The sequence below is a fragment of the Postia placenta genome (genome assembly GCF_002117355.1).
Source record: "Postia placenta MAD-698-R-SB12 unplaced genomic scaffold POSPLAscaffold_2, whole genome shotgun sequence".
NCBI classification, from domain to species: Eukaryota; Fungi; Basidiomycota; class Agaricomycetes; order Polyporales; family Adustoporiaceae; genus Rhodonia; species Rhodonia placenta.
In genome coordinates, this window is record NW_020169833.1 from 562,267 (window position 1) to 586,122 (window position 23,856).

Genomic DNA, 23,856 nt, shown 5'->3' on the forward strand with positions numbered 1-23,856 from the left:
GACACTCCGAAAACCCGAATTAGCCGGTGCGCACGATCGAAAATGGCGAGATGCAATCTATTACGTAACAGGAATACCCTTCTGTGCACGAGCGTGACTCGAAGAACGATAAAAAGTTGCATGCACAAGCTGTTCCTATGCAGGCAAGCCGTACGCCCCCTCCTCTTTCGTAGAACATCCTTTATCCCCCCCAGACTTGTCAGGAACATGGCAACGGAAAATGCAGGCACACACAAGGACCCGGTGACGGGCGAGTTGATCTCTAAGACGTGTGTTGTGCCTTTCCTGCCCTTCCTTGTCCGCCTTCGACTGATCTCGACGCGATCAGGGAGCTCAAGCGGCGAGAAAAGCAGAGGGAGAAGGAAGCCAAGAAGGCTGAAAGGGCTGCCGCCGCTCCTAAGCCCGAGTCTGCTAAGGCTGCCGCATCTAACGAGGCCGACCTTAGTCCTAACGTGAGTTACTCTTCTGGTACGCTACTCGAACAATACCGCCACGCGGAGTGACTTTGGTGGGTGAATTTGAGGGGGTGTAGGTGCACTCGTGTGTGTGTCACGAGTTGTAGAAGGATCGTAGCACCACGTCGCCTCACGAGACGCAGATGCATCCAAGAATGTCACCATGCTGGTCACATAGAGCTGACCTACTTGTCATGCATTGCAGCAATATTTCGAACTTCGTTCCCGTCACATACAAAAGCTGCGAGAAACGCAGTCTCCAAATCCTTATCCTCACAAGTTCGACGTATCAATATCGATCCCCAAGTACATAAAAACGTATGGCGAGGAGGGTAAAATTAAGCTTGGGGAGAAGTTGCACGACACCATGGAATGTCTTGCTGGGCGTATCCACAATGTGCGAGAGTCGTCTAAGGCTCTTCGGTTCTATGACCTGCACGGCGAAGGCCAGAAGGTACAGATAATGGCAAATAAGCAGTCAGTTGTATTGTCCATGAGTATGCATATATCAATCTCACGTCTGGTATAGGGATGCAAGCGACCCCGAATCTTTCATATCCACGCACGAAAACTTCCGTCGGGGTGACATTGTGGGCGTAATTGGCACGCCAACACGTACCAAGAAGGGCGAGCTCTCTATCGCGCCGCGCGAAATGATCCTCCTGGCACCGAATCTGCACCAACTCCCGTCCGAGCACTTTGGCTTGAAGGACCAGGAGACCCGGTACCGCAAGCGCTACCTCGATCTCATCATTTCCCAAGACACACGGCGCATCTTCATCACGCGCAGCAAGGTCGTCAACTACGTCCGCCGCTTCCTTGATAACCTTGGTTTCCTCGAGGTCGAGACTCCGATGACGAGCATGATCGCTGGCGGCGCAACCGCAAAGCCATTCGTCACACACCATAACGACCTGGATCTCGACTTGTACCTCCGTATCGCGCCGGAGCTGTACCTTAAGCAGCTTGTCGTAGGCGGACTTGACCGTGTGTATGAGATCGGGCGTGTCTTCAGAAATGAGGGCATCGACCTCACGCACAATCCCGAGTTCACCATTTGCGAGTTCTATATGGCGTACGCGGATATGTACGACTTAATGGATCTGACTGAGAGCATGGTCGAGGGCATGGTGAAGTACATCACGGGCGGCAAGACAACGTTGCAGTACCACCCGGAGGGCAAGGACAGTGACAAGGTTTATGAGCTAGATTTCCAGCGTCCATGGAAGCGGTACGACATGATCGAGACGCTGGAGGAGAAGACGGGCGTCAAGTTCCCTCCAAGCGAAACATTGCACACAGAGGAGACGAACAAGTTCTTGCGTGATCTCTGCAAGAAGGTGAGGAGCGTGTCAATAAAGATGATACAGCGCTTGACATATTGTTATTAGCTCAACGTGGACTGCAGCGAGCCCCGAACGAATGCTCGGTTGTTGGACAAGGTACGTTTCAAGCTCGGAGAATGTTTGTTCTCGCTGACATCTAGCAAAACAGCTTGTGGGCGAGTTTATCGAACCCCTCTGCATATCACCAGCTTTCATCGGTATGCTTCGCCGTGTTTACTTGTTCACCTCGTTCTAATCGCGAATGCAGTCGGACACCCACAAGTCATGTCGCCTCTCGCAAAGTGGCATCGCTCACGACCAGGCCTTTGTGAGCGTTTTGAGGGTTTCATGTGTGGCAAGGAGTTCTGCAATGCATATACGGAGTTGAACGATCCGTTCGAGCAGCGGGCGCGCTTCGAGGAGCAGGTAAGCTCCGGATGTGTGATCTTACGCCTCTCAGCCTCTGACAATACCATCCACAGATGAAACAGAAGGCTGCGGGAGACGATGAGGCTCAGGACATCGATGAGACCTTCGTGGATGCGTAAGTCTCCACTCTCAACTGATCGTAGAATCCGTGCTCATGACATCTCATAGCCTTGAGCATGGTCTTCCTCCGACGGGCGGCTGGGGAATTGGTATCGATCGTCTGGTCATGTTTTTGACTGACTCGCAAAGTACGCTCCGCGTCCTGTCTCATCGATACGCGTGTTTATTCACTGCTCCCGGAAATCGCAGATATCAAGGAAGTGCTGCTCTTCCCGGCCATGAAGCCCATCGAGACATCTGCCAACACATCCGGTGCTGCTCCAGGGCCGTCAGGTCAGGTCTAGTGTATGGGTGTGGTACTAATCTCGTGTCGTACTCTAACAATTTCGAATATATTCTACGATCAACGACGGCATTATACGATCTAGCTTCTCGTCAAATCGCGACATCCAGATCGAGCCGTGTTCATGAGCTTAAGACGAGACTGTGACCTTGCTTTGCATCCGGATTTAGTGCAAAACTTAAGAAATTACCATTGAGAGTTCAGATCAGAGATATCGATCCACGTTGGAAGAGCGTGGAACGACCGAGAATATTGCCGAATTTGCTCGGCACCCTCAAATTTCGGGCGCGTAAAGGCGCGCGTAAAAGCTGCAGTCCTACCTTGGTTGTCTCGCGAAGTCCCCGTTTGCTTTAGACCATCATGGCCGTCGTTGGTATTGACCTTGGTGCGCTGAACAGCAAGGTGTGTTCTGGCTATTCTTCATTCCGTGCGGTTTGCCAGATCGCGCACTCAGGAACAAAGCGATTCATTTTGTGGGGACGCGTACGGATGCGCGAACTGGTGAACCGCTCGAGTTTGGTCAACTGGCTGAGTGTGATCTTCAGGGCTGTCTACTGACATGTTTCCCCTTAGATCGGTGTCGCAAGACATCGAGGTATTGATATCATTGTGAATGAAGTCTCGAACCGTGCCACTCCGTATGTCTATTTGCATTCCAGTTTATATGCGCGGTAGATCTCACCAACTCTGCTCAGGTCGCTCGTATCGTTTGGGCCCAAACAAAGAGCAATTGGCGAGGCTGCCAAAACCCTCGAGACGTCTAACTTCCGCAACACCATCGGCAGCTTGAAGCGTCTCATCGGCCGTACGTTCGCGGATCCGGAGGTACAGGAAGTGGAAAAGAAGTTCCTCAATGCGACATTAACTGATGTTGGCGGGACTGTTGGCGTCCAGGTGCGTTTTGAGAACTATTGAGCTTGACACTCATCTAATCTGGCGGTGTAGGTGCAATACCTGGGAGAACAGCGTACATTTTCCATTACTCAGGTTTACGCAATGTACCTTGGCAAGCTCCGTGACATCGCAGCCAACGAGCTCAAGACCGGTGTGGCCGACATCGTCATTACTGTCCCGGGTTGGTACACCGATATCCAACGACGGGCAGTCCTTGATGCTGCTCAGATTGCGGGCCTGAACGTACTTCGCCTGATCAACGACACGACTGCCATTGCGCTTGGATACGGTATCACCAAATCAGACCTTCCTGAAGCGGAGAACCCGCGGCACGTCGTCTTCATCGACGTCGGTCACTCAAGCACGAGCTGTGCCGTTGTTGCATTCTCCAAGGGCCAGTTGACCGTCAAGAGCACAGCCTATGACAGGCACGCTGGTGGACGCGACATCGATTACGCCCTGCTCAAACACTTCTCGGCTGAGTTCAAGGAGAAGTACAAGATCGACGTCCTCTCGAGCCCCAAAGCGTCTTTCCGTCTCGCTGCCGGCTGTGACCGCGTGAAGAAGGTGCTCTCCGCAAATGCCGAAGCGCCGCTGAATGTCGAGTCGATCATGAATGACATCGATGCCTCCAGCCGGCTCTCCCGTGATGAATACGAGGGGCTGATTGCGGAGGTACTGGACCGTATTCCTGCCCCCCTCCAGCAAGCGCTGGCGGATTCGGGCCTCACGCTCGACCAGATTGATGCGATCGAGCTCGTCGGCGGGTGCACGCGTATCCCTGCCGTGCGCGCTAAGATCCAGACGGTCTTCCCGGACAAGACGCTCTCGACAACGCTGAACCAGGACGAGGCAGCGGCGCGCGGTGCGACGTTCGCATGCGCTATGCTCTCGCCCGTGTTCCGCGTGCGCGACTTCAGCATGCACGATATCACGCCCTACTCGATCAAGGTGCAGTGGGAGCGCCAGGCCGACGACCAGGACGACGACACGGAGCTAGTTGTGTTCCCGAAGGGCAACGCCATCCCGTCGACGAAGGTGCTCACGTTCTACCGCAAGCACGCGTTCGATGTCGAGGCGCAGTATGCAGAACCCGCAGCGCTGCCCGGAGGGATCAACCCCTGGATCGCGCGGTTCACGGCGAAGAGCGTCGGACCGGACGAGAAGGACGACTTCACGTGTGTCAGGCTGAAGACGAGGCTTAACTTGCACGGTGTCGTGTCGTTCGAGCAAGCGTATGTCGAGGAGATCGAGGAGAAGGAGGATGCGATGCAGGTGGACGGTGAGGAGCAGCCCAAGAAGAAGCGCGTGACCAAGAAGAAGGATATTCCTTTCGTCTGGGCATCGTCTTCGATGGAGTCCTCCCTCCTCGAGAAGTTCAAGGAGCATGAAGCGCAGATGCACGCTGCGGACAAGCTTGTCCTGGACACTGAGGTACGTCTGATCATTTTTCATCTTGTCCGTGGTCTCACGTGTTCTCAAGGACCGCAAAAACGCTCTCGAGGAGTACGTATACGACACCCGTGCTCGCCTCGATGAGCGCTACGCATCGTATGTTCAGCTACAAGAGAAGGAGCGTCTCCTCGTCGCCCTCCAGGAAGCGGAGGACTGGCTGTACACGGAGGAGGGCGAGGACGCGACCAAGTCGGCATACGTCGAGCGACTGGATGCGCTCAAGAAGCTCGGCGACCCCATCACGTTCCGCCACCGCGAGGCGGAAGAGCGCTCGAGGGTGGTGAGCCAGCTGCGCGAGACGATCAACACGTACATGGCGCAGGCCACGTCGGGCGAGGAGCGGTTCGCGCACATCGAAGAGAAGGAGAAGCAAAAGATCGTCGAGAAGTGCGCGACGGTGCAGAAGTGGCTCGAGGACCAGATCGCGCGGCAGTCGGAGCGGCCGAAGGACGTCGACCCGGTGCTGACGGGCGCGGACGTCATGAAGAAGCGCGACGAGATCATCTACCTCGCGACGCCGATCCTCACCAAGCCCAAGCCCAAGCCGCCAAAGGTCGAGGGCGCGGACACGCCGAAGAGCGGGCAGCAGACGCCCCAGCAGGAGCAGCAACAGCAGGCGGAGGGCGACGCGAAGAAGGATGACGGCCCTTCGGAGATGGACGTGGACTAGAATGTCGTTTCCGCTACGTGTTGTCATGATTAGCACCGACGGGGGGACGTGAGTAGCATCTTAGAAAAATAATGTTTCGATGTAGAATATCACTGCAGACTCGGTTTATCGCACCAGCATCTGTGGTCTTCAGCTCGCTCATACTGTCCTTTGCCAAGCAGCAAGAAGTATCCGGATTGTGAGGTGATTATACAGGTGTAAAGCTGAAGGCTGGAGACCTGAAACGGAGTACATAACTTTAAAGTAATTGCTATAGCAGCGTCCATTGCTCAGATAACATTATGCAGCGCAGGAGACGGGGGTCTGGAGGCAGAGGAGTGCTAGAATACAGTCCATGGTCAGGGATCAAAAAAGCAAGTATATTTCTTCCTGGAACTAGCTTGAGGCGCAGCCGACGAATGTTGTGCATATAGCGGCAGAGCGACAGATAGCGTGATGCAAGGTACGCGAGCAGGAGGCGGATTGGCGGGGGCGAGGTCGAGGGACTGAAACAATGAAACGCGAGCAATGCATCAGAGATGGGTTCGTCCAGCAGGGAGATACGTGAAAATGCGCGACGAGCTATATTCTGGCCCGTGCTCTGACTGTTGGTAGGGCGAAGTTCCGTCAGGCACCAATCTCGGACTCCTCGATGACGAAGTCCTGCCCGGGCACGCGCGAGATGAGCAGCACGCTGCGCTCGTCCGTGCCCCTTGGCGGCGTCCCAGGGGGCTGCGCCTCGCGCGCATACTCCGCGTGCGGGCGCGTCGGCGAGTCCACGCCGTCGATCTTGAAGCCGTCGTGCGGCGGGCACTGGAGGACGGGCCCTGCGCGGTAGCTCGGGCTCTTGCCGATGCGCGCCCCGTCTGTGAAGCGCCCCAAGACCGCGGCCGCGCGGGGGAACGAGATGTCGACGTGCGGGAGGAGCGACGCGCTCGAGTAGTTGCGCTCATGCGCGTGCAGGGGCGCGCCGTACACCGCGCGGTGGGCAGGCTCTGCCTCCGCATCGTCGTCGTCAAATTGTGGATGGAACTCATCTGGAGGGCCGCCGCCGGGCTCGAATTGCGGAACCGAAGCGAAACCGGAGCGGGAGAGCGACCCCGAGCCGGAGCCAGGGCCGGAACCGGACGAGGAGGTAGACGATGACGCCTGGGGGGCGTGCAGAGGTATGTTGTCGGCGTCATCGATGCTCCAGGTGGAGGGCTTGTGAGTGTTACCAGGGCGGACGGCGTGCGTGCCCGGAAGCACGCCGAAGACCCAGCCGGGCATACGGAGGCGGAACCGGTCCCAACAAGAGACGGTGACGGGGGCGGGGCGATGGATCGAGGGTGGGTGCCGTAGGCGATGTCGGTAGTACACAAAGACGGTAGCGGCAATGGCGGCGACAAAGAACCCGACCATAATTGGGGTCGCAATCTCCATGGTCGTCCAGCCTATACGTTGCAGGATGATGTGAATGGGTCAGACATGATTGGCAGAGGAAAGGCGGTCAGACATACCGCGTGGCGGGGAAGCTGCAAGATCTCCAGACTGAGATTCTTTACCGTCGGTACCAGAGACGACACGGGCAGGGAGACGCATTCTTATAAGGAATGCAACGACGGCCCGGATAGGCGGCCTTGGCCATGGTCGGGCAAGCTTTGGATGAGGGCGCGCCCCCCACGGGTCGGAGGGCAACCCTGTGAAGTTTGAGTGGGTATGATGCGGACGCTGGCTAGGAGATGAGGTGAGGGCAACCTACACGATCCGCACTGCCCCGGGATGGTCGTCTGTCGCGACAACTCTTCCTGTCTCGGCCATGACTGTCGCCACCCTCAGGACCGAGCGCACGGCACCACGGTCTGCACACTCACCTCTGCGAGATTGCCAGCGAAACAGTGTATCTGGTGGGAGGAGCAGCAAGATGTCAGTCGAGCCGATCCCTGTGCTCCGAAGATCACGATCGTACGGGACGTGCAGCTGCACCGCAGGCGACGGAGACTAGCAGAAGAAGCACGACAAGGCGCACAGCATATCGCATCGAGGAGGCCAGCTACTCTCGCCACGCTCAGAAGCTAGACATTGGAGAGCAGAAAGGAGGAAGGACGGTCTCGTCGCAGCAGAAGCGCAGGCTTCCCCTGAAAAGTAGATCATCCAGAGGGTGATTCCCGACAGGCACGTCGCCGCGGGACTGTTTCAAAATGTCTGAATGTCTGAATGGGCATCTGTTGCCAGCGCACGCACGTTGACTTTTGATCCGCTCAACAGGCTGATGTTGCCCGTCTCGAGTCCTGGAATCGGCTCTACACTCTAGGCGTGCGCATTTCACGGGGACACCTTCGTAGCAAAGTCCGGACGAGTTCATTTCCTCATCCTGATATGTCGGCGCCATCGTAACCCTAAACTGCTTCCGTCGCCGGATAAACAACCCCGGGGAGTAATGCCAGCATCAGTCTGATAGCGACAACAAGTCTGTCGTATTAACTTCCGCTTGTTACAGTACTGGCAAGGGCGGACACAGACCTCCCCATCATAGACACAGGTCGGATCTCAAGGTTACAGATCTATGGGAAACTTCGAGCTCCGGATGGCTATCGAAGCTGGACAACGCGTTCCACGGTTTCCTCGAGCTCTCGTGTGCCACGAGCTGGTTTCGCGTCTCCATCGGAGGTTATGCCTCGTCTCCCTCATCTGAATCAATGCGTGGTCGAACAGATGCAACAGGTGATTGACATGTTCAGGACCCGTTATCAGTTTTAAAATTTGACAGTCTCAATTTGAAAATGCTTTCTAGGAGGACAGATGAGCAAAATCGGGTATGTGCAACAGTCCAAACGTGTTCCCGTGAATCGGCGGTCGTGCAAGGCCCCTGATGCTTTGCGGGTACATACAGCGCTATTCATCATAGTCCGGTTGTGAATCCCACGTACTCTGGTTCATCGCTACAATGCTGTATCTCGGCGACGTGATCTGGAGACTTATGCGCGCGCCAGCAGGTGTCTTGCTATACGTATATGCGGGGTGTTCGCATGCCCGCGGAGCCATGATAAACACCTTTCAATGCAGGCTGTGAGCCTTTTGACGGGGCACCGCATTCGCGCTTATTGCAATAGATGTGTACGTCACTGAAACTCTCGGGCGCGCGTCAACGACGCGTACTGTAGTACGCGTCGCTGCTGTAAAGATTCGTAAAAGCTGCTCCTCAGACGCACCCCGGATCTCAGTGGGTGTGTTCAAAGACGCCGCTTCCTGTGGGTTATGGTGTTCTGTAAAATCGATCAATCTTGCAGAACATCATGACCTCGTTCTCACTTCAAATATGTCACTTTCGTTACGTGTATGAGCATATAGATATATACTGTGCTCTACCTGTGACGCCGATTGAGAAGGAATGGACTCTGAGCGCAACTGTTACTGGGCCGGCGAGCGCGATTGTCCACGGGCGTAGTGATGTCTGAAGTGAAGGACAATTACACGCGGTACGTACATCGCAGGTGATTGATTTACTACTACGAGGGGTGCCTCCAGCCCCGGTCTTAAAACATACTTTTGTAGATTCATGACAAAACATATCTACGGGTTTCCCGACTCTCTGCTTCTCGCTTGTTTCCAATGTGATCTGAGTGATGACTTTGACAGCTGATAAGTTCGTGAATGTGAGAGGATAAGCGATCCTTTTGCCGGCACGAAGCCGCGAGGACGACTCTTTCGAGGGTGTGAAGGATGCAGACCCTGATGCGACAATGCCTAAGTATAAGCGGTGAGACGAGCATGGAGTCTTGCAAATACACCTGCACAACATGCCTAACGGAGTTTCGCTGACGGTCACTCCCAGCTACAAGAGCGAGACGATCCCATCTGCTATACTCGTTTACATATGTGTTGGGCGAATAGACATCTAAAGTAGTGCGGTCGCGCAAGCATGACGTCGCGCTATCGCGTCGGGATCAGCGCGCAACGTACACGCGCCCCTGCCAGTGGGGCCCCTAATTCCATTCGTATTCCCGACGGTCGTTATTCATTCAGGGTGATTGTCGTAGGCGGAAGTGACTCGAGCTCTACTTGTCGTCCTGACTTTGACTGAAGCTCGTGAGTCTACCTGCTCATGCTACGAGCCACGCTCATACTGATTAGCCTTAAAGGTTCCTATTCTGTTGGGTGTATCATTGATAAAGTAGTTCAAGTCTTCCTGACCTCGACTGAAGCTCGTTCTAATTTTCACTCTGTTAGGTACTCGCTTGCTCTCATCGACGAACTATTCTCGTCGCGTGGAGGCGTCCAAAGAACTAAATATGCGCTCTCAATTATTGGAGACTAAAGATTCCGATGTGGAGGGCAGTTCAAGGGACTTGAGCAACTCCCTCCCACAGCAAACGCAATTTACCCAACGCAAAAACACCGATCTTACCACAAACGTGTGATGCGCTTACGTAAGTCGATCCGTGGCCACTGGCAACCCCGCGGTGCTTCCACTCAACAACGGGAGCTCCATCATCTTGGACTATAATCACTAGTACTATTTCATCGAAGCTAGTGAACCCGCAACCTCGAAAGTCACGCACCTTCCAAGCCACAGCCGTTCAGAATGGGTCAATACTGGAAGTTGTGCGTTGTCACCTTTACGCCTACGCACGCTATTTCTAACTCTCACTTCTTTTTCAGAGCAAACCTGGACAAGCGGGAGACATTTGGCGTGTGGGGAAAACTTGGCGAATTCTTCTACAACGACTTTGAGACATTGATTGAATACATCCTAACGCCATTCCCTCACCCTGCGCCCGACTCCGTACTAGCGAAGGTTAGCCCATGCTCAGGTTTTACCTCTGTTGACTTCACTCATGAATGCTTTGTTTTCAGCATAAGCCATATGTCCGTACAATGGAAACCGGAAAGGCACTCGGTCGTCTGGACCTGCCAGGAGAGATATTACATTTCATTTTCGACAATATCACAAGCTTCCAAGATGCGCTGTTTCTGACTCTTGCAACCCCCCTGCTTGAACCATTTGGCCACCAGCGGATGTACGAACTCATCTGCCTATGTCAGCAACGGTGGAAGGGCGATCGTATAATCTGCCTTGGCGACTACGCAAGGGATGACGATCTTCCAGAAGGGCTCTTGTCTGAAACCGAGCTGCAGGAACTTCAGGACAAGCAGCTAGACATTTACGGGTTGATCACCGAGACCTATCAGGAAGTCGCGTACTCTCCAAAGGCATACTGGTTACCACCTTACGATGTATGGAGCTGCCTCCCAAAGCGAGAACTTAAGTTTTACTTGAGCATCTCCAACGAGGAGCCGAATTGTCACTACCTTGGCAAAGCGAAGGTGCATTACTGGGTGTTGTGCAATTTGACGAAGCAGGAGTACGTCCGGGAAGACTCGATAGCGGCTCACTCAAACGAGACACCGGACGGACCGTTACCGCCCCGGTCCATAGGCCTCGGGAACGTTCTGTTATCCTTGATATGCTGGTCGTGGGATGATTCGATAGCGATGCGCTACGACGGCGACCTGCATCGCGGTGCGTGGGCAGGTGACCGTTTCGAAGTCACGACGCTAGACCGCTTGTCTCCACCGCTCGCATCGGGTGGTTGGCGCGATATCAGCGAACCGGTGGTCGCTCGATTAGTGGCGAACTGGGAGTGGGAGTGAAGATGTAAGAGTAGTGAAGCAGCTGTTACATTGTCGGAGCTTGTGGCCGAAGCGGTGGAAGGGAAAGTGGGCAACGACTTGAAGGACGTTGGAAGCGTGTCCCTGCCACAGAAAAAGACGAGGAACTTCCACAAATGCCCACCAACAGATCGTTTGTTTCTTAATGACAATGCAATAGCTAACCTTGCATGTATGTCCCGATCAGTCTGAACTGAACCTGATTATCAGCACACAAAGGTTAGTCCTACCAGTATCAATCGAGTTCGTCGGATACCGGGGCGTTCAACGACTCGAAAGAGGGTAGGTGAGTGATCTCACAAAGGTAAATAACATCAACTAATCATGGTTTACACAAAACAGGTAAAGTGCTTGCGTACCATTAAGCTGCGATCATAGCCAACCAACGAATCTCGCCCTCGTGAGTTCGTGAAATTGTTCTTCTACATCCATTGCTCTTCGCTTCAATAGAAAAAATCCGGAAGAGTACGTATCTCGCCGATAAGCCCCTCATACTTTCTGGTGAGTACCATGTATCACAATTGTTCTCAGATTCCCAAATTCTCACAGAATATGGGCCATCATAAATAATTCTCCACATAGCCTAGGAGGAACGACAGACAGAATGTAGGATTAAGCGAATCCGCGCAAATAGCTTCCAGCTAACACCCACACACTCGCCGCCTCTTTCCCACCCCCACTCAGTTGAAACATTCACCGTTCTCAACCTGGAGGTTCCTCGTCCTCTCGCAGAATCCATGCCCGCTCTGGTTGACACAATAGTAGTACCTGCCGTTGCAGTTATGGGAGGAGGCAAAGCCGAGGGAGTTGGCCGGATGGCAGCTGATCGAATAGTGAGTAGGTAAGCCCAACTCCGACATTCGTCACACGATTGACTACTCACTTTCCGAATTCCACGGTGAGATGTACACCACGGTTGTAGCACGACGTGACCCTGTTGCCCCTCGCTCGGGCCACCTGTACAGACATTGCTAAGACATACAGCTACGGGACATACAAGAGAGACGACATACGACATTGACAATCTCGCGGACCAGAGGGTGGTCCTTGTACTCCTCGAGATCGCGCGCGTACAGTTCGTCGTCGTGGGCATAGAGCGCGTCTTCATCGCGCGCAAACAGCGCGTCGTTGTCCCAGACATCCCGGGCGACCATGCGTTCCTCACGAGCATATGAGTCCGCCAGAACGGTCGCGGCCAGCGTGCTAAGGAAGAGAAGGAGGACCTGGAAGGTACGCATGGCGAGTAAAGTTCGAACTGTGGATAGGACGATGTTAAAGTAAAGCTGGTAGGCGAAGGTGCTGCTGCTGCTCACCTTGCGACTTCCTCTTCAATTTATACAATGAGGATGCGAGCGCTCGGAATGTAGAGTCCACTGTGCCCAGTTGCTCTACAATGTCCGTGATCGTCGCTTCATGAGCGCGTCAATTGATGGGCGCTGCTCGCTAAGGAGCTGAGACATGTCAGATCTCGTGTTTGCCTGCTTGGCGCCTGAGGTTGCATCACAATGTCGCTCGAGACCTGCGCGAGTGCGGACACCCACATGCTCAGTTCGCGGATGCAAATCCTCGATTTCCAGCGCCTGGCAGGTCGAGCCCTGTCTCATCAAAGGTTCCTCAATCATGGAGGCTGTGTATAAAGGAACGGTATAACCGAGCTGTGATCGTCGTCACCAAAGCGGGTCAGAATCTCAAAGCCAAGAGCATCGAGGGGCGCGCAGTTGCACAGGGTGCACAACATTCAGACGGTTCTGTAAGCTACACGGGAGTCAGCAACATTTACCAAACATAGAGGCGTTGGGAGCTTAGAACAGACGGAAGGGATTGTCATCGCTACTCTGTACCCTTAGTCAGGCTTCCAACGCAGCGCTGACCGCGCTCTTCGCTCGAGACATTGATGGCGTCTGCACATGTATTAGCTAAGTTGTCGTTTGATGCATACCAACGAATGGAGATCGGCAGACTTGAGTCGACCGCGGATTATGGCCCGAAGACTAGTTGCACATCACGTCTTCAGGGCTAATTAGTCTGGCCGGTGATACATTCGACCCTGCCCCTTTGATGTCGGGTTCTGATTATTGAGGTAGCTCTCGTCAGCGAGCAGGCGGTTGGGTGATAAACCCAAAGTTTGCAGAATTGGCAGAGAGGCCGCGTACGATGCCTATCCGAGGTCACAGAGTGGCAGCAGACAGTCGAGAGGTTCCTAAGTAAAACTTCACTGAATAACATGAAGACGGTGCCGGTATGGTTGAGCTTGACGCCTGGGAGACCCCGTCCGTATGGCACTGCGCGCGAGCATATCTAGAAGAAAGATGCGGGATGGAGACAGCGTCCAACACGACAACGGACCACTCGCTAGTGACGGGTAGCAGAAAACTGCGCGTTCTCTCTACGCCTCGCCGGCGACCTGGAACGAGCACTGTGCCTCAGGCATCTGCATCAGCTTGTGTGATACCAGCGGCTGAGCGCAGTAATATCCACCTTCGGCGAGCCGAGGCGCCGATGAGAATTTGTGCGTGCTGACGGTATTCATTCTGCTGTTACCCAGCGCTCTGGTTCGTGGGCTTTGCCGTGATGTCGCTCTCCCTGCGGAGTCCCGCCGTCGGGCGAGCGCGAGGACTGCGCGGGATGCGTGGACGACCAGTGATGAGAGTGTGGCTACCGGCCGCGACGTGTATCAGAGGCCACACGGATCTATAGCTGGTACAACACCCGCCTATGATGGATCCAATATGTCAGCGAGTTATGAATGTCAGCTACGAGATGAGACGAAGGCTCGGGTACTCGGAGTTGGAAGATCATGACGAGTACATGAGAGATTTGCTGGGCAGGAATGCTTTGAATCGGTTGGACGGGATACGAGATTCCCGGATGGACCACACGGAGGAGCTCGGAGTCGGCGAGACTCGTTCATGGTCTGCGGGGCTCCGTTGATTCGATGAACACGAATTGCAACTGTATCATGTGCGCGATGCATGGCGACTTTGATTACGGGCCCGCTCGACGATCGATCTGAGATGAGTAAACATGTAGCGTTTTGCCACTGCATTTCGGTTCTGCAGATAGATCGAACTGTGTTTCGCGTGTATATCAAAATACATGCCTCTCTAGCCTGTCCTTGATCCAGCCAAATATTTTGTCGCATTGTGTTCAATCCCCGGCTCATCGGTCTTGACAAACGTCGGGGTATCAGATATGATTGGATAGCGGAAACTGTGATTGGACAGTGTGGCGGAAGCAAACTCACCGAGTGACCACAGCATCAACATTTTATTATAAAGGTTGGTATTGCATTTAGGTTAAGTCTTGGTGTATAAATACACCCAGACCTAACCTAAATCTAGTACCAACTTGACTCAATATAAATTGTGTTTGCCGTGTGGCGGGCTCCTGCTTCGTGTTTCGCCATGCGTTTACACCTTCACAGAAGTGTTGTGGCCCGATGTCCTTCATGCCGGCACCGGCGAGGACCCATAACCGCGTTTGACCTCGGATGGGTGCATCTCAACGTTCAACCCGTGGACATCAGGGTACCGTCTCAAAGAAAGGGAATCAAGTAGTCCGAGAATGTCCGATTGAGGAAGACCGGTATCCGGTAGTGGCTATAGCCTACGCTGTCCCTTCCATTCCGTAGTGGCACCCTGTAGGCTGTCCTCGGGTGTGCTGCTTTAAGGACGTTGACAGCAATATTTCAGCATGTCATGGATGTGATTGGTTTGTCTGGTGCTTTTCCGCCACGGTTCAGAACCTAGAGGCATGTCGTAAGGATAGGCCAGAGTTGGCGCTGCGTTTATAGCGGACAAGAGAGGCGGGGAGCGCCGTGTGGGGGAAAGAGATTAGTGCGGGGTCAGGCGCCCCTGATCAGACAGTTTGATGTACCCCGCACCCCGCTAGCCTTGCTCAGGATGGCCCCGTGTCTTGTTCTGCTACAGGGCGCAGCCCTCCGTGTCCCGGTATATAACGCTCTCCCATGTCAGCGCATCATAGGTCCAAGCTCTGTAAGCCTATTGACTCACCCATGGTTGTCTTCAACCCCGTTCACGCCCACCCTCCAGCCACCAAGTTCGAGGCAGATCCGCCTGGCTCCAGGACATTCGCGCGCCAGCACGAGCTGCCCCGCCTCCCAATACCGTCACTAGAAGACACATGTCGGCGTTATCTCACAGCACTGGAGGGGCTGCAGGACGCGAAGGAGCACGAGCGCACGCGCCGGGCAGTGGAGGAGTTTCTGCACCACGACGGCGCCAAATGGCAGGAACAGCTGAAGGGGTACGCGGAGGACAAGGCGAGGTGCGTGGCGGTCGAAAGATCGCTATATATACAGGTTGCTGACGGGGATACCGAGACTGTGCAGTTATATTGAAGAATTCTGGTACGGGCCGCCGCTCGACTTCTCAAGCGCGTGCTCTAGACTGATGCTCCTACTCCCACAGGTACGAGTCGTACTTGTCCCACTCGGACCCCGTCGTTCTCGCTCTCAATCCGTTCTTCGTCCTCGAGTGCGTGTTTCGTTGCTCTCATCTTGTCGCAGGCTCTCACTTAATCGTGTCTGCAGGAACGATCCCACACCCGATCGAGGCGCCCAGTTACCCCGCGCAGCGTCTCTCATAGTCTCTTCCCTCGGTTTCATACATGATCTTCGTGCTGGTATCCTAGAGCCTGACTCCGTGCGGGGAACACTCCTCGACATGGACCAGTACACGCGGCTGTTCGGGACAGCGCGCGTACCCACAGAGGTATGCACTACATTTACTGGCTGATGTTGACTGTCTCATCTCACTCGTGTGCAGAGGGGATGCCGCATGGAGATACATTCAGAATCGAGGCACATTGTTGTCCTTCGACGCGGGCAGTTCTGTGCGTAGGCTCACTGTATGTCTCGGGAAACTGGTGTTCTGACCATCTGCGGACCTGTCTGTAGATTGGTTCGACGTCCTCGACGCGGACAACCGGCCGGTCTTGACAGAACGTGAGATACTCCGGAACTTACAAGCCGTCGTCAGTGACGCGAACGAAGTGCCCGTGCAAGAGGTGTGTACATTGATATCGTTCGCGTCTCAGGTTGTAACCTTCTCGCCAGGTCGCGCGCAATTCGATCGGCGTGCTCTCCACCGAGAACCGCAAGGTGTGGTCGAGCCTGCGCGGGGCGCTCGCCCGGAATCACAACAACGAGCAGTGTCTGCAGATCATCGACAATGCACTCTTCGTCGTCTGTCTGGACGACGCGACGCCCGACAACCTTGCGGAGCTGTGTAACAACTTCCTGTGCGGAACGTACAAACTACAGGGCGGCGTGCAGGTTGGGACATGCACGAATAGGTGGTACGATAAGGTGAATATCTCGATGAAGGTACATTGTGTCTTGTTAAACCGGGTCTTCATTGCAGCTGCAAATCATTGTATGCGCTGATGGCGCGGCAGGCATCAACTTCGAGCACACGGGCGTGGACGGGCACACAGTCCTTCGGTACGTCTCGCCGTTCAGTTCAATGCACTCCATCCTGAGCATTATCTTCAGCTTTGCCGCGGATATCTTCACGGAGGGCCTTATGCTCCTCGCTCGCTCGATCAACCCGTCCGCCCCGACGCTCTTCCACGCACCGCTCTCACCGCACGCGAAGTCGTACAAGCCCCCGCGCGGCGCGGCACTCCCTGCTCCGCCGAGCTACGTGATCGACACGGCGCCGAAGAAGCTCGAGTTGACGCTCTTCCCTGAGCTGCGCGCGGCGATCCGCTTCGCGGAGACGCACTTGAGCGACTTGATCTGCCAGAACGACTGCCAGGCGCTCGAGTTCAAGGGGTACGGGAAAAACTTCATCACGAGCCATGGCTTCAGCCCGGATGCGTTCGTGCAGATGGCGTTCCAGGCGGCGTACTATGGGCTGTATGGTACGCGGTTTGATTGTTCAGAGCAGAACACCGATTGACGAGGGGTGTCGAACAGGGAGGATCGAATGCACGTATGAACCCGCAATGACCAAGCACTTTCTGCATGGGAGAACGGAGGCCATACGTACCGTCCAGCCATATACAGTGAATTTTGTGAAGGTGCGTACTTCGCTGTGAGCAATATTAGTAGATGCTGACATTCGCCTGCAGACGTTCTTCTCCGAGGCGTCGACGTCGCAGAAGGTCGCGGCACTCCGGACCGCGTGCCAGGGCCACGTCAAGCTGACCAAGGAGTGCAGTCAAGGCCTGGGACAGGATAGGTACGCTGAGGTTGCATCACCACCGACGACAACTCATCACCGCGTGTAGGCATCTGTACGCGATATACTGTCTGATTCAGCGCGAACGCGAGGCGAACCGCGAGGCAGAAGATGCCCCGCCGTCCCCCGGGGGCAGCGTCACGTCCAGCACCAGCGACGACAAGCCACCGCTCCCAGCAATCTTCACCGACCCGGGATGGCGGACGCTCAGCACGTCCATCTTGTCCACATCTAACTGTGGGAACCCCGCATTGCGGCTGTTCGGCTTTGGACCCGTGGCCGCGGATGGATACGGGATTGGGTACATTATCAAGGACGATGGGATCTCTGTGTAAGTGCCGGACAACGGGCTCTGCGCGGCGCGACGAGAGGCTGACGCTGTGTTCATGATGGCCAGGTGCGCGTCATCGAAGCATTTGCAGACGCGCCGCTTCCTGGATACCCTCGAGGGCTACCTCCTCGACGTGCAGCGCATCCTCGTGCAGCTGCACCTCTCCGCCAACCCGCGGGCGGAGCCATTTGTCGACCACTCCGGCGTGCTGCGAGACTCGAAGACGGGGCGGCCGATCAATGGCCAGGGGCACGGATACGAGGACGGGGATACCATGTGTGAGTGGCTCGCCGGCCTGACTTTATATTGGATAGCTCATCGGTGCGTGCAGATGGATACTCGTTCTTCGACAGCGGGGACGTGGAGCTGCTCGGGCGTCGGAAGAGGATGCCCTCGTACTATAACACGGGTAAGATAATTCCGCTTGCGGAGTACTAGTGTATCGGGTCCGTAGCTTCTGTATTTGTCTGGATCAATATGTAGATGTAGTGTAATATCAAGCATGCTGTAGTAGCAATCTCTTGTATTGCAGGTTCACGAGTAATGGAGTGCTGTTGTATGCGTAAAAGGATGGCTGAGACATGCGGGACAGGTGATGACGATAGCAGCGATCCGTAGCTGTATGTTGGAACGATAAGATGGAATTTCGGAGGTATGTAGTAGTATCAAGAGATGTTTGGAGATGTATGTATGATCAATCAGGAGTTTACAGTGCATTCATCGTAAAAAGTTCAGCAATTCGAAGAAGGAAGAACGTTACGTCGTAGAACTGCAAGGAGAAGCAGACTTATGAACCAACTGACGTTGGGATTAGGGGGAATCTCACAGTCCATCGATTCAGACGGCAACATCAGACGGTAGAGGTTGCCTGTGCCCTATGCGTCGGAATCGGGGCACCACTACGATAAGGTGCGTTATGCCAATTGCTATAACGGTAGTACCGGCGAGAGAGGGTCCGAGAGATCCACCAACGTCCCAGCCGGTAGCTCTCTCGGGTGCATGGGCAGCTCCAACTGGTGTCCAGAAGAACGATAAAAGCAGGCCGAGGAGCGCAAAGACAGCCCTGCAGAGAATCTGAGTTAGTACTAAGCTTTTAGCAAAGCATAGTCTCGAGCGTACCAAGCTATCCATGCGAGGGGAGGAGCGAGGAGCATAGGGAGGCAGCTCCATCTCGATGATGCAGTAGAGATACCATCCTGTACAAGACAATTTGAGTGGTCAGGAATGCGTACCATACGGCCAGTCATGACTTACCATGAGCCAAGCACTCCCACGCTTCTCACGCTCGACATGCTCCAGACGTGACTTGTAGAACGCACTGAAGCCAAGACCTACTGCGGAGCATAATATGCAGATGATCCCGAGGGTAGGTATTGCCGCATGGACAGGGGTCGATGATGCTCCAAAGGCTACAAGAAGGAGCGCCGGGGCTGCACTGCATAGGGAAGGGATCAGTAAGTAAAAGAGGGTTAAGCAGTCGAATATGACGCACGCGAGCATGGCGGTGCCGAAGAATTGCTCCAACTCCCGCCGTTGTCTCTGGTATGCCAGGAGCTCGCCCCATTCCTTCTCCAAGTCTATCGTAGGGCCGCGGCGTTCCACTAGCATGCACAGTCGTTCGAATGGAGGCTCGTGGAATCTGGCGAGGCACAGAAGGACAACGTAGAAGTAAAACCAGAACAGCATTGTCTGCATGGCCTGAAATGCATGCGCGACCGTCGCGAACAGATACTGCTTCATGCTGGCTGCAATCGCGCATCGACGCTTCGACGTCGAGTCGGCGTACCGAGGAGAAAGCGTGGCGGGTGGACCGGTGAGTTGCATCGAGCCAGTCATGTCTGATGAGATGAATGGATGAGTATATGTGCAACGACACTTATATAGCAAGTGAGACATAGAATAGATAGAGCTCTATCTGGATAACGAGCAACTCCACGCGTCCAGCAGATTCCCGGAGACTGAAAGCAGCATAAACGTCTATACACAAGCACATTTATGCCGATTTCATGCAGATCGCCGACGCAGAGCTCGATCACTTCGGGTGATTATCATCTTCAGAATACAGCACTCTACGCACCTGGTCTTCGAGCACGGTCACTCCTTATGGAGTGGCGTATCGGAGGGTTTGGCTTGCCCATGTCGAGCGATCGCAAGTGGGATAGAGTATGGGGTACCTGTAAAAGCAAGATTGTATCAGTGTTGCCTAGAAGTCTAGTACCGGTCCAACGTACAAGGAGACGTTAGGTATAGGGTGGCTTGGAATGGTGTGATGGGTAATGAAGGTGAAAGAGGAGGGAAAAGACGGACGCTGAGCTATTTATCTCAAGGCCTTGTTGTGTAGGTCACATTGAGTGTGATGCTGTGTAAAGCGGTTACAGCCGGCACTGCGATGTGGTCGATGAACACGTTTATGTGACTTAGACATCCGGTAGGCTAATACGTGCACAGGGGACAAAACTGCAAACAGCGAGGAGACCGGGCGGACGCGTCAGCTCAATGGCGACAGGAACACACAGAGTTCTCAGACCTTCGTCGCTCATGTGTAGCCCTAGGCGCCACTTTATATATCGAGGTTTGTGCCGTAGAAGGTACATAATCATGGGGAACCTTATCAACATCATCAAACTTTGACACAGCCTGCAAAAATTCAGACCTACCCACATACGAGCACTGAAGCTGAGCTGGAGTTTGCTCCGAACAGTGTTTCCATGCGATCTTCCGACACAAATCCCTTACGCTGTGGGCAAAACTCGAACTCCGGCACACGGACATGCTCCGGGCATCGACCGGCAGAGCCGGGGTTTTCGGGAGCCCTCCGGACATTGCAGGTTGGCCAATTAGGAAGGCGCCATCCTAGAGGGAATCTTGGTGTTGAGCAGTCCGGATACATTCTTCAGGATGACCATCTCGACGCTAGACAGGCTGGCCAAGGCATCGGAAAAGCCTCAAGGACGTTATCCACGTCTGAAGGATACACAGCTCTTCGAATTCTGTAGCATATCATGAGATATCCGGGTAGATTCAGAGCAGCACAGACGAGCAATCATGCGCATATTTTACGTCCTCCAAAGCAGGCATGTAGCTGTGGGCCGACCGCGGGATCCGATTAGCGACGGAGCCGTCCGAACTTGAACCATCTCCTGTTGCTAAGATCTGCGAAAATGCCAGCCCAGAGCGTCTGAGCACTTTAATGCATGGCACGGGGCAAGCAATGTCATCAATCACGAAGCAGCAGAAAGCAACGAACCGTATAGGATCAACCTTGAGAGATCCAGGGTTGCGTCGAATGTCTCTAAGATCTTTGCAGGCCTTGTACTCGGGAACTAGGCATGGTGTGAACATTGTCGTGTCCAATTCGTCTGATTTGGTTCCGTTAATCGTGGAGCAATTGCAGCCCCTACCGGGTGGAAAGCGCGACGTGTTGTTGCAAGTTGGAGTGCATCCTGCAGAGTGATAAACATGACAATCGTTGAGAGCGACGACGAGCATGATGATATCTGACTATCATGTGGTCCAATATTTGGAAGAAAAAATATGCTGTGTTGGCCTTAGAGACCTGAGTAGGCCAACTCTGGTCATGGTCGCAGCCGCGTTGCGCAGGCTCTTCACCGAACCAGAAACGTTAGGCGCTCGCCGATGTCTTCAACGCAACCTCTCCCTAGGGTATCTGTATACATCGCGGGTTGCTAACGTTCAATCAGTATCAAAATTACAGTGGTAATATCGACCATGAAATTTGACTAGTACATAGGCTACTGTACAGATTTGCAGTGTTGCATACACAGATGGCTGAAATGGAATGCGGTGAAATACCGTATCGCGAAATGATCATAAAGGTCACGATGAACTTTCAATGAGATGTCTCCGAACTTCCAGGTACCTCAATACGCACAGTACAAGCGGCCGCTTGAGAGAGCGGAGTACTTTCACAGTTCTCCGGACCTAGGCAACGTATGCAAGAGTATGAGCAGACAGCGTTCAACCAGCGTGACGAAACACACGCTCAGTCGCGGTCTAGCTTGAGCATCTCCCTGTAAATACCATATCCCTCCTCCTTCGAAAGTTGGCGAAGCTCTGGCTCGTTTTCCGAGCGGATGATCTCGTGCCAGACGGGCCGAAGACTACGGTGCCGGTCCCAGAGCTGATACTTGTGGCGTATGCGTCGGCACCCGATCCCGAATTCCATGTACCGCAAAGTTGGAATACACCTCGCGGCTACGAGAACAATCTCGCGGCGCTCAGGATCACGCATGACTGGGCGTGTAGAGGAGAGGACGATCGAGAGGCCAATGAGGGGAAGATGATGTATCAAGTCAAAAAAGCCAGCCTATATCGAAGACAGCTACGATGAGTATTGGCAAACGAGACATCAAGTTCGTGGAGTATGTCAGACTCACCAGTGCGGTCGGTAAGAAACTACTGTTTAGTTGCAGGAATCTGAGTGATGATATTGTGCGCACGAGACTGTCAATCTGCGAAGGAGTCAACGAAACGTGCTTCGCCTCGTTGACGAGCAGCACAGCCGGTGCTGCGGACTCCAGAAGCTGCAAATGTAAGGGAAGATTTGAGGAATCCATATGATGGAGGTCGAGCCGACGTATTCGCCGAGAAAAAGAGACGTCCATAAGCCTGAGGCTGTGATCCATGATAACATGATCGAACTGGCAACTGTCCTGGACGGGGAATATTGTCGCAATGCTAGTGTAGCTTAATTGGAATAAGCAAGCACCGGGGAATGCATGAGCCAGGCTGTCGATGTCATTGAGGGATGTTGGTGGTGTCACAGTTCGTATGGAGGGAATTTGGACATTCTTGAATATGTCGACAGGCCATGGTTTACCGTACGCATGAATACGCAATGTGCGCAGGTTGCAGGTGAATTTGGCCAATGTGAGGGAGGCGATCAATGACTCATGGACGGCATAGGTGGGTTTACCGTACCAATCACGAACTTCAAGCTCTCGAGGCGACGAGGTCATTCTGGACATCATCTGTATAGGCGGAAGCCCGGGACCTTGGTCCAGCATAACCACCTCGACGTGAGGCAAGTCAGCAAAGGCATCCGCCAAGCTCGGCTGACCTTCAAGAACCTCATCTACGTCACGCAAGTACAGGTTTTTGACCCCCGTAGCGTGCCGCAAGACATCGGCGAAGAGGACTGCGGAGGAGTAGTCGCGCTGAAACTCCACATTTTCGTCCTTGAAGACATAGTTGAAGACATTGTTGTGCAAAGCACGCAGTATTCGGTTGCCGATAGCACCATCGGGGTCATCTTCTGCAACGGTGACTTGCAGAAATGCTAGTCCCGAGAGCCTGAGCACCTTTATGCACGGGGCGCGTTGGGCAACGTCACCAAGCACAAATCGACAGAAAGCCGTGACTCGGTTGGGATCAACTCGGAGGCATCCAGGTTGGGGTTTAAGGCGATCCAGGCGATCCAGAGCCGCATTATGCTGTCGCGGTGGGTCTTGCCATTCTGGGCGCCAGTACAGGTCGTCCTCGTTCACAAGCTCCGGGTCGGACTCGTCCACGAAGTCGAATTCGTCATCCCAAGTCGAGGTATGAGGGAATTGATGTTCACGCACGGGCGGCAGAGCTTTCCCAGAAAAGTCGATCTCAGAGAGCAGACGTGCGATAGCATGTGGGTAAAGCGCACGGCACGTTGGTGCAAGCTGCAACGCATCTCGAGGGGAGACGAACGCCAGGATGCATGCCAGGACGTCATTGTCAACAGACGCGATGCTCATGGTGTCTCGACTTGCGCATTTAGCGACGTCTGAAGAGCGTGTGGTCCTGCCAAATTCAAGTAGTAATGAGATCTAGGGCTGAAAGCGATGGGAACTGAGAAAACTGACACAAGTGCTACCAGTAGGAGCTGTTGGCTGCGAACAAAGCAAGCTTGAGGCGCATTCACTCACCAAGGAGGTATATCTTATCGCCACCCTGCGCAAAGAGACGCCTTTCCTTCACCTGAGGAGGCTGAGAACTAACTACATATCACCGCCTGATGATGAGTAGGAAAACGTCGCTTGTTTGATATTTGGCGTTAGAGCTAGC

At 54.1% G+C, this 23,856-nt stretch overlaps 8 protein-coding genes across 8 annotated transcripts; 4 read left to right on the forward strand and 4 right to left on the reverse strand.

Moving 5' to 3' along the window:
* The first annotated feature begins 147 nt into the window (after window positions 1–147).
* POSPLADRAFT_1072797 (hypothetical protein) lies at window positions 148–2,696 on the forward strand. Its single transcript, XM_024482550.1, has 10 exons — window positions 148–269; window positions 329–452; window positions 661–932; window positions 985–1,795; window positions 1,847–1,897; window positions 1,950–1,998; window positions 2,049–2,206; window positions 2,263–2,324; window positions 2,378–2,457; window positions 2,519–2,696. The coding sequence occupies exons 1-10, from the start codon at window positions 208–210 to the stop codon at window positions 2,611–2,613; spliced, it is 1,764 nt and encodes a 587-aa protein (XP_024342642.1). The 5' UTR covers window positions 148–207; the 3' UTR covers window positions 2,614–2,696.
* Window positions 2,697–2,946: 250 nt separating this feature from the next.
* Window positions 2,947–5,771, forward strand: POSPLADRAFT_1177323 (hypothetical protein). Its single transcript, XM_024488489.1, has 5 exons — window positions 2,947–3,014; window positions 3,186–3,250; window positions 3,308–3,506; window positions 3,558–4,940; window positions 4,990–5,771. Exons 1-5 carry the CDS (start codon window positions 2,973–2,975, stop codon window positions 5,629–5,631), a joined length of 2,331 nt encoding a protein of 776 aa, XP_024342643.1. The 5' UTR covers window positions 2,947–2,972; the 3' UTR covers window positions 5,632–5,771.
* Window positions 5,772–6,237: 466 nt separating this feature from the next.
* Window positions 6,238–7,981, reverse strand: POSPLADRAFT_1043440 (hypothetical protein; the record flags this gene model as incomplete). The annotated part of the gene is made up of 4 exons (XM_024478310.1): window positions 6,238–7,043; window positions 7,110–7,289; window positions 7,617–7,727; window positions 7,834–7,981. The coding sequence occupies 4 exons, from the start codon at window positions 7,979–7,981 to the stop codon at window positions 6,238–6,240; spliced, it is 1,245 nt and encodes a 414-aa protein (XP_024342644.1).
* A 2,193-nt stretch (window positions 7,982–10,174) lies between these two features.
* POSPLADRAFT_1043441 (hypothetical protein) lies at window positions 10,175–11,244 on the forward strand (the record flags this gene model as incomplete). The annotated part of the gene is made up of 4 exons (XM_024478311.1): window positions 10,175–10,194; window positions 10,252–10,387; window positions 10,447–11,113; window positions 11,153–11,244. 4 exons carry the CDS (start codon window positions 10,175–10,177, stop codon window positions 11,242–11,244), a joined length of 915 nt encoding a protein of 304 aa, XP_024342645.1.
* A 698-nt stretch (window positions 11,245–11,942) lies between these two features.
* Window positions 11,943–12,500, reverse strand: POSPLADRAFT_1043442 (hypothetical protein; the record flags this gene model as incomplete). The annotated part of the gene is made up of 3 exons (XM_024478312.1): window positions 11,943–12,030; window positions 12,146–12,219; window positions 12,276–12,500. 3 exons carry the CDS (start codon window positions 12,498–12,500, stop codon window positions 11,943–11,945), a joined length of 387 nt encoding a protein of 128 aa, XP_024342646.1.
* Window positions 12,501–15,277: 2,777 nt separating this feature from the next.
* On the forward strand, window positions 15,278–18,237 carry POSPLADRAFT_1177326 (hypothetical protein; the record flags this gene model as incomplete). Its single annotated transcript, XM_024488490.1, has 14 exons — window positions 15,278–15,549; window positions 15,614–15,631; window positions 15,693–15,758; window positions 15,815–15,995; window positions 16,050–16,116; window positions 16,181–16,290; window positions 16,340–16,591; window positions 16,647–16,726; window positions 16,778–17,148; window positions 17,204–17,307; window positions 17,359–17,468; window positions 17,518–17,799; window positions 17,866–18,077; window positions 18,131–18,237. The coding sequence occupies 14 exons, from the start codon at window positions 15,278–15,280 to the stop codon at window positions 18,235–18,237; spliced, it is 2,232 nt and encodes a 743-aa protein (XP_024342647.1).
* A 72-nt stretch (window positions 18,238–18,309) lies between these two features.
* On the reverse strand, window positions 18,310–19,635 carry POSPLADRAFT_1072800 (hypothetical protein; the record flags this gene model as incomplete). Its single annotated transcript, XM_024482551.1, has 4 exons — window positions 18,310–18,862; window positions 18,919–18,995; window positions 19,054–19,234; window positions 19,292–19,635. 4 exons carry the CDS (start codon window positions 19,633–19,635, stop codon window positions 18,637–18,639), a joined length of 828 nt encoding a protein of 275 aa, XP_024342648.1. The 3' UTR covers window positions 18,310–18,636.
* A 2,167-nt stretch (window positions 19,636–21,802) lies between these two features.
* On the reverse strand, window positions 21,803–23,546 carry POSPLADRAFT_1052520 (hypothetical protein; the record flags this gene model as incomplete). The annotated part of the gene is made up of 2 exons (XM_024480276.1): window positions 21,803–22,126; window positions 22,197–23,546. 2 exons carry the CDS (start codon window positions 23,544–23,546, stop codon window positions 21,803–21,805), a joined length of 1,674 nt encoding a protein of 557 aa, XP_024342649.1.
* Between the last annotated feature and the right edge of the window lie 310 nt (window positions 23,547–23,856).

Excerpts from the sequence above, each read along its gene's own strand:
- POSPLADRAFT_1072797 (XM_024482550.1), top strand. The coding sequence starts at position 208 with ATGGCAACGGAAAATGCAGGCACACACAAGGACCCGGTGACGGGCGAG. Across the intron at positions 1,898-1,949 it reads ATGCTCGGTTGTTGGACAAG|CTTGTGGGCGAGTTTATCGA; the intron begins GTACGTTTCAAG and ends CTAGCAAAACAG. Across the intron at positions 2,325-2,377 it reads GATGAGACCTTCGTGGATGC|CCTTGAGCATGGTCTTCCTC; the intron begins GTAAGTCTCCAC and ends GACATCTCATAG.
- POSPLADRAFT_1177323 (XM_024488489.1), top strand. The coding sequence starts at position 2,973 with ATGGCCGTCGTTGGTATTGACCTTGGTGCGCTGAACAGCAAG. Across the intron at positions 3,015-3,185 it reads TTGGTGCGCTGAACAGCAAG|ATCGGTGTCGCAAGACATCG; the intron begins GTGTGTTCTGGC and ends GTTTCCCCTTAG. Across the intron at positions 3,507-3,557 it reads GCGGGACTGTTGGCGTCCAG|GTGCAATACCTGGGAGAACA; the intron begins GTGCGTTTTGAG and ends CTGGCGGTGTAG.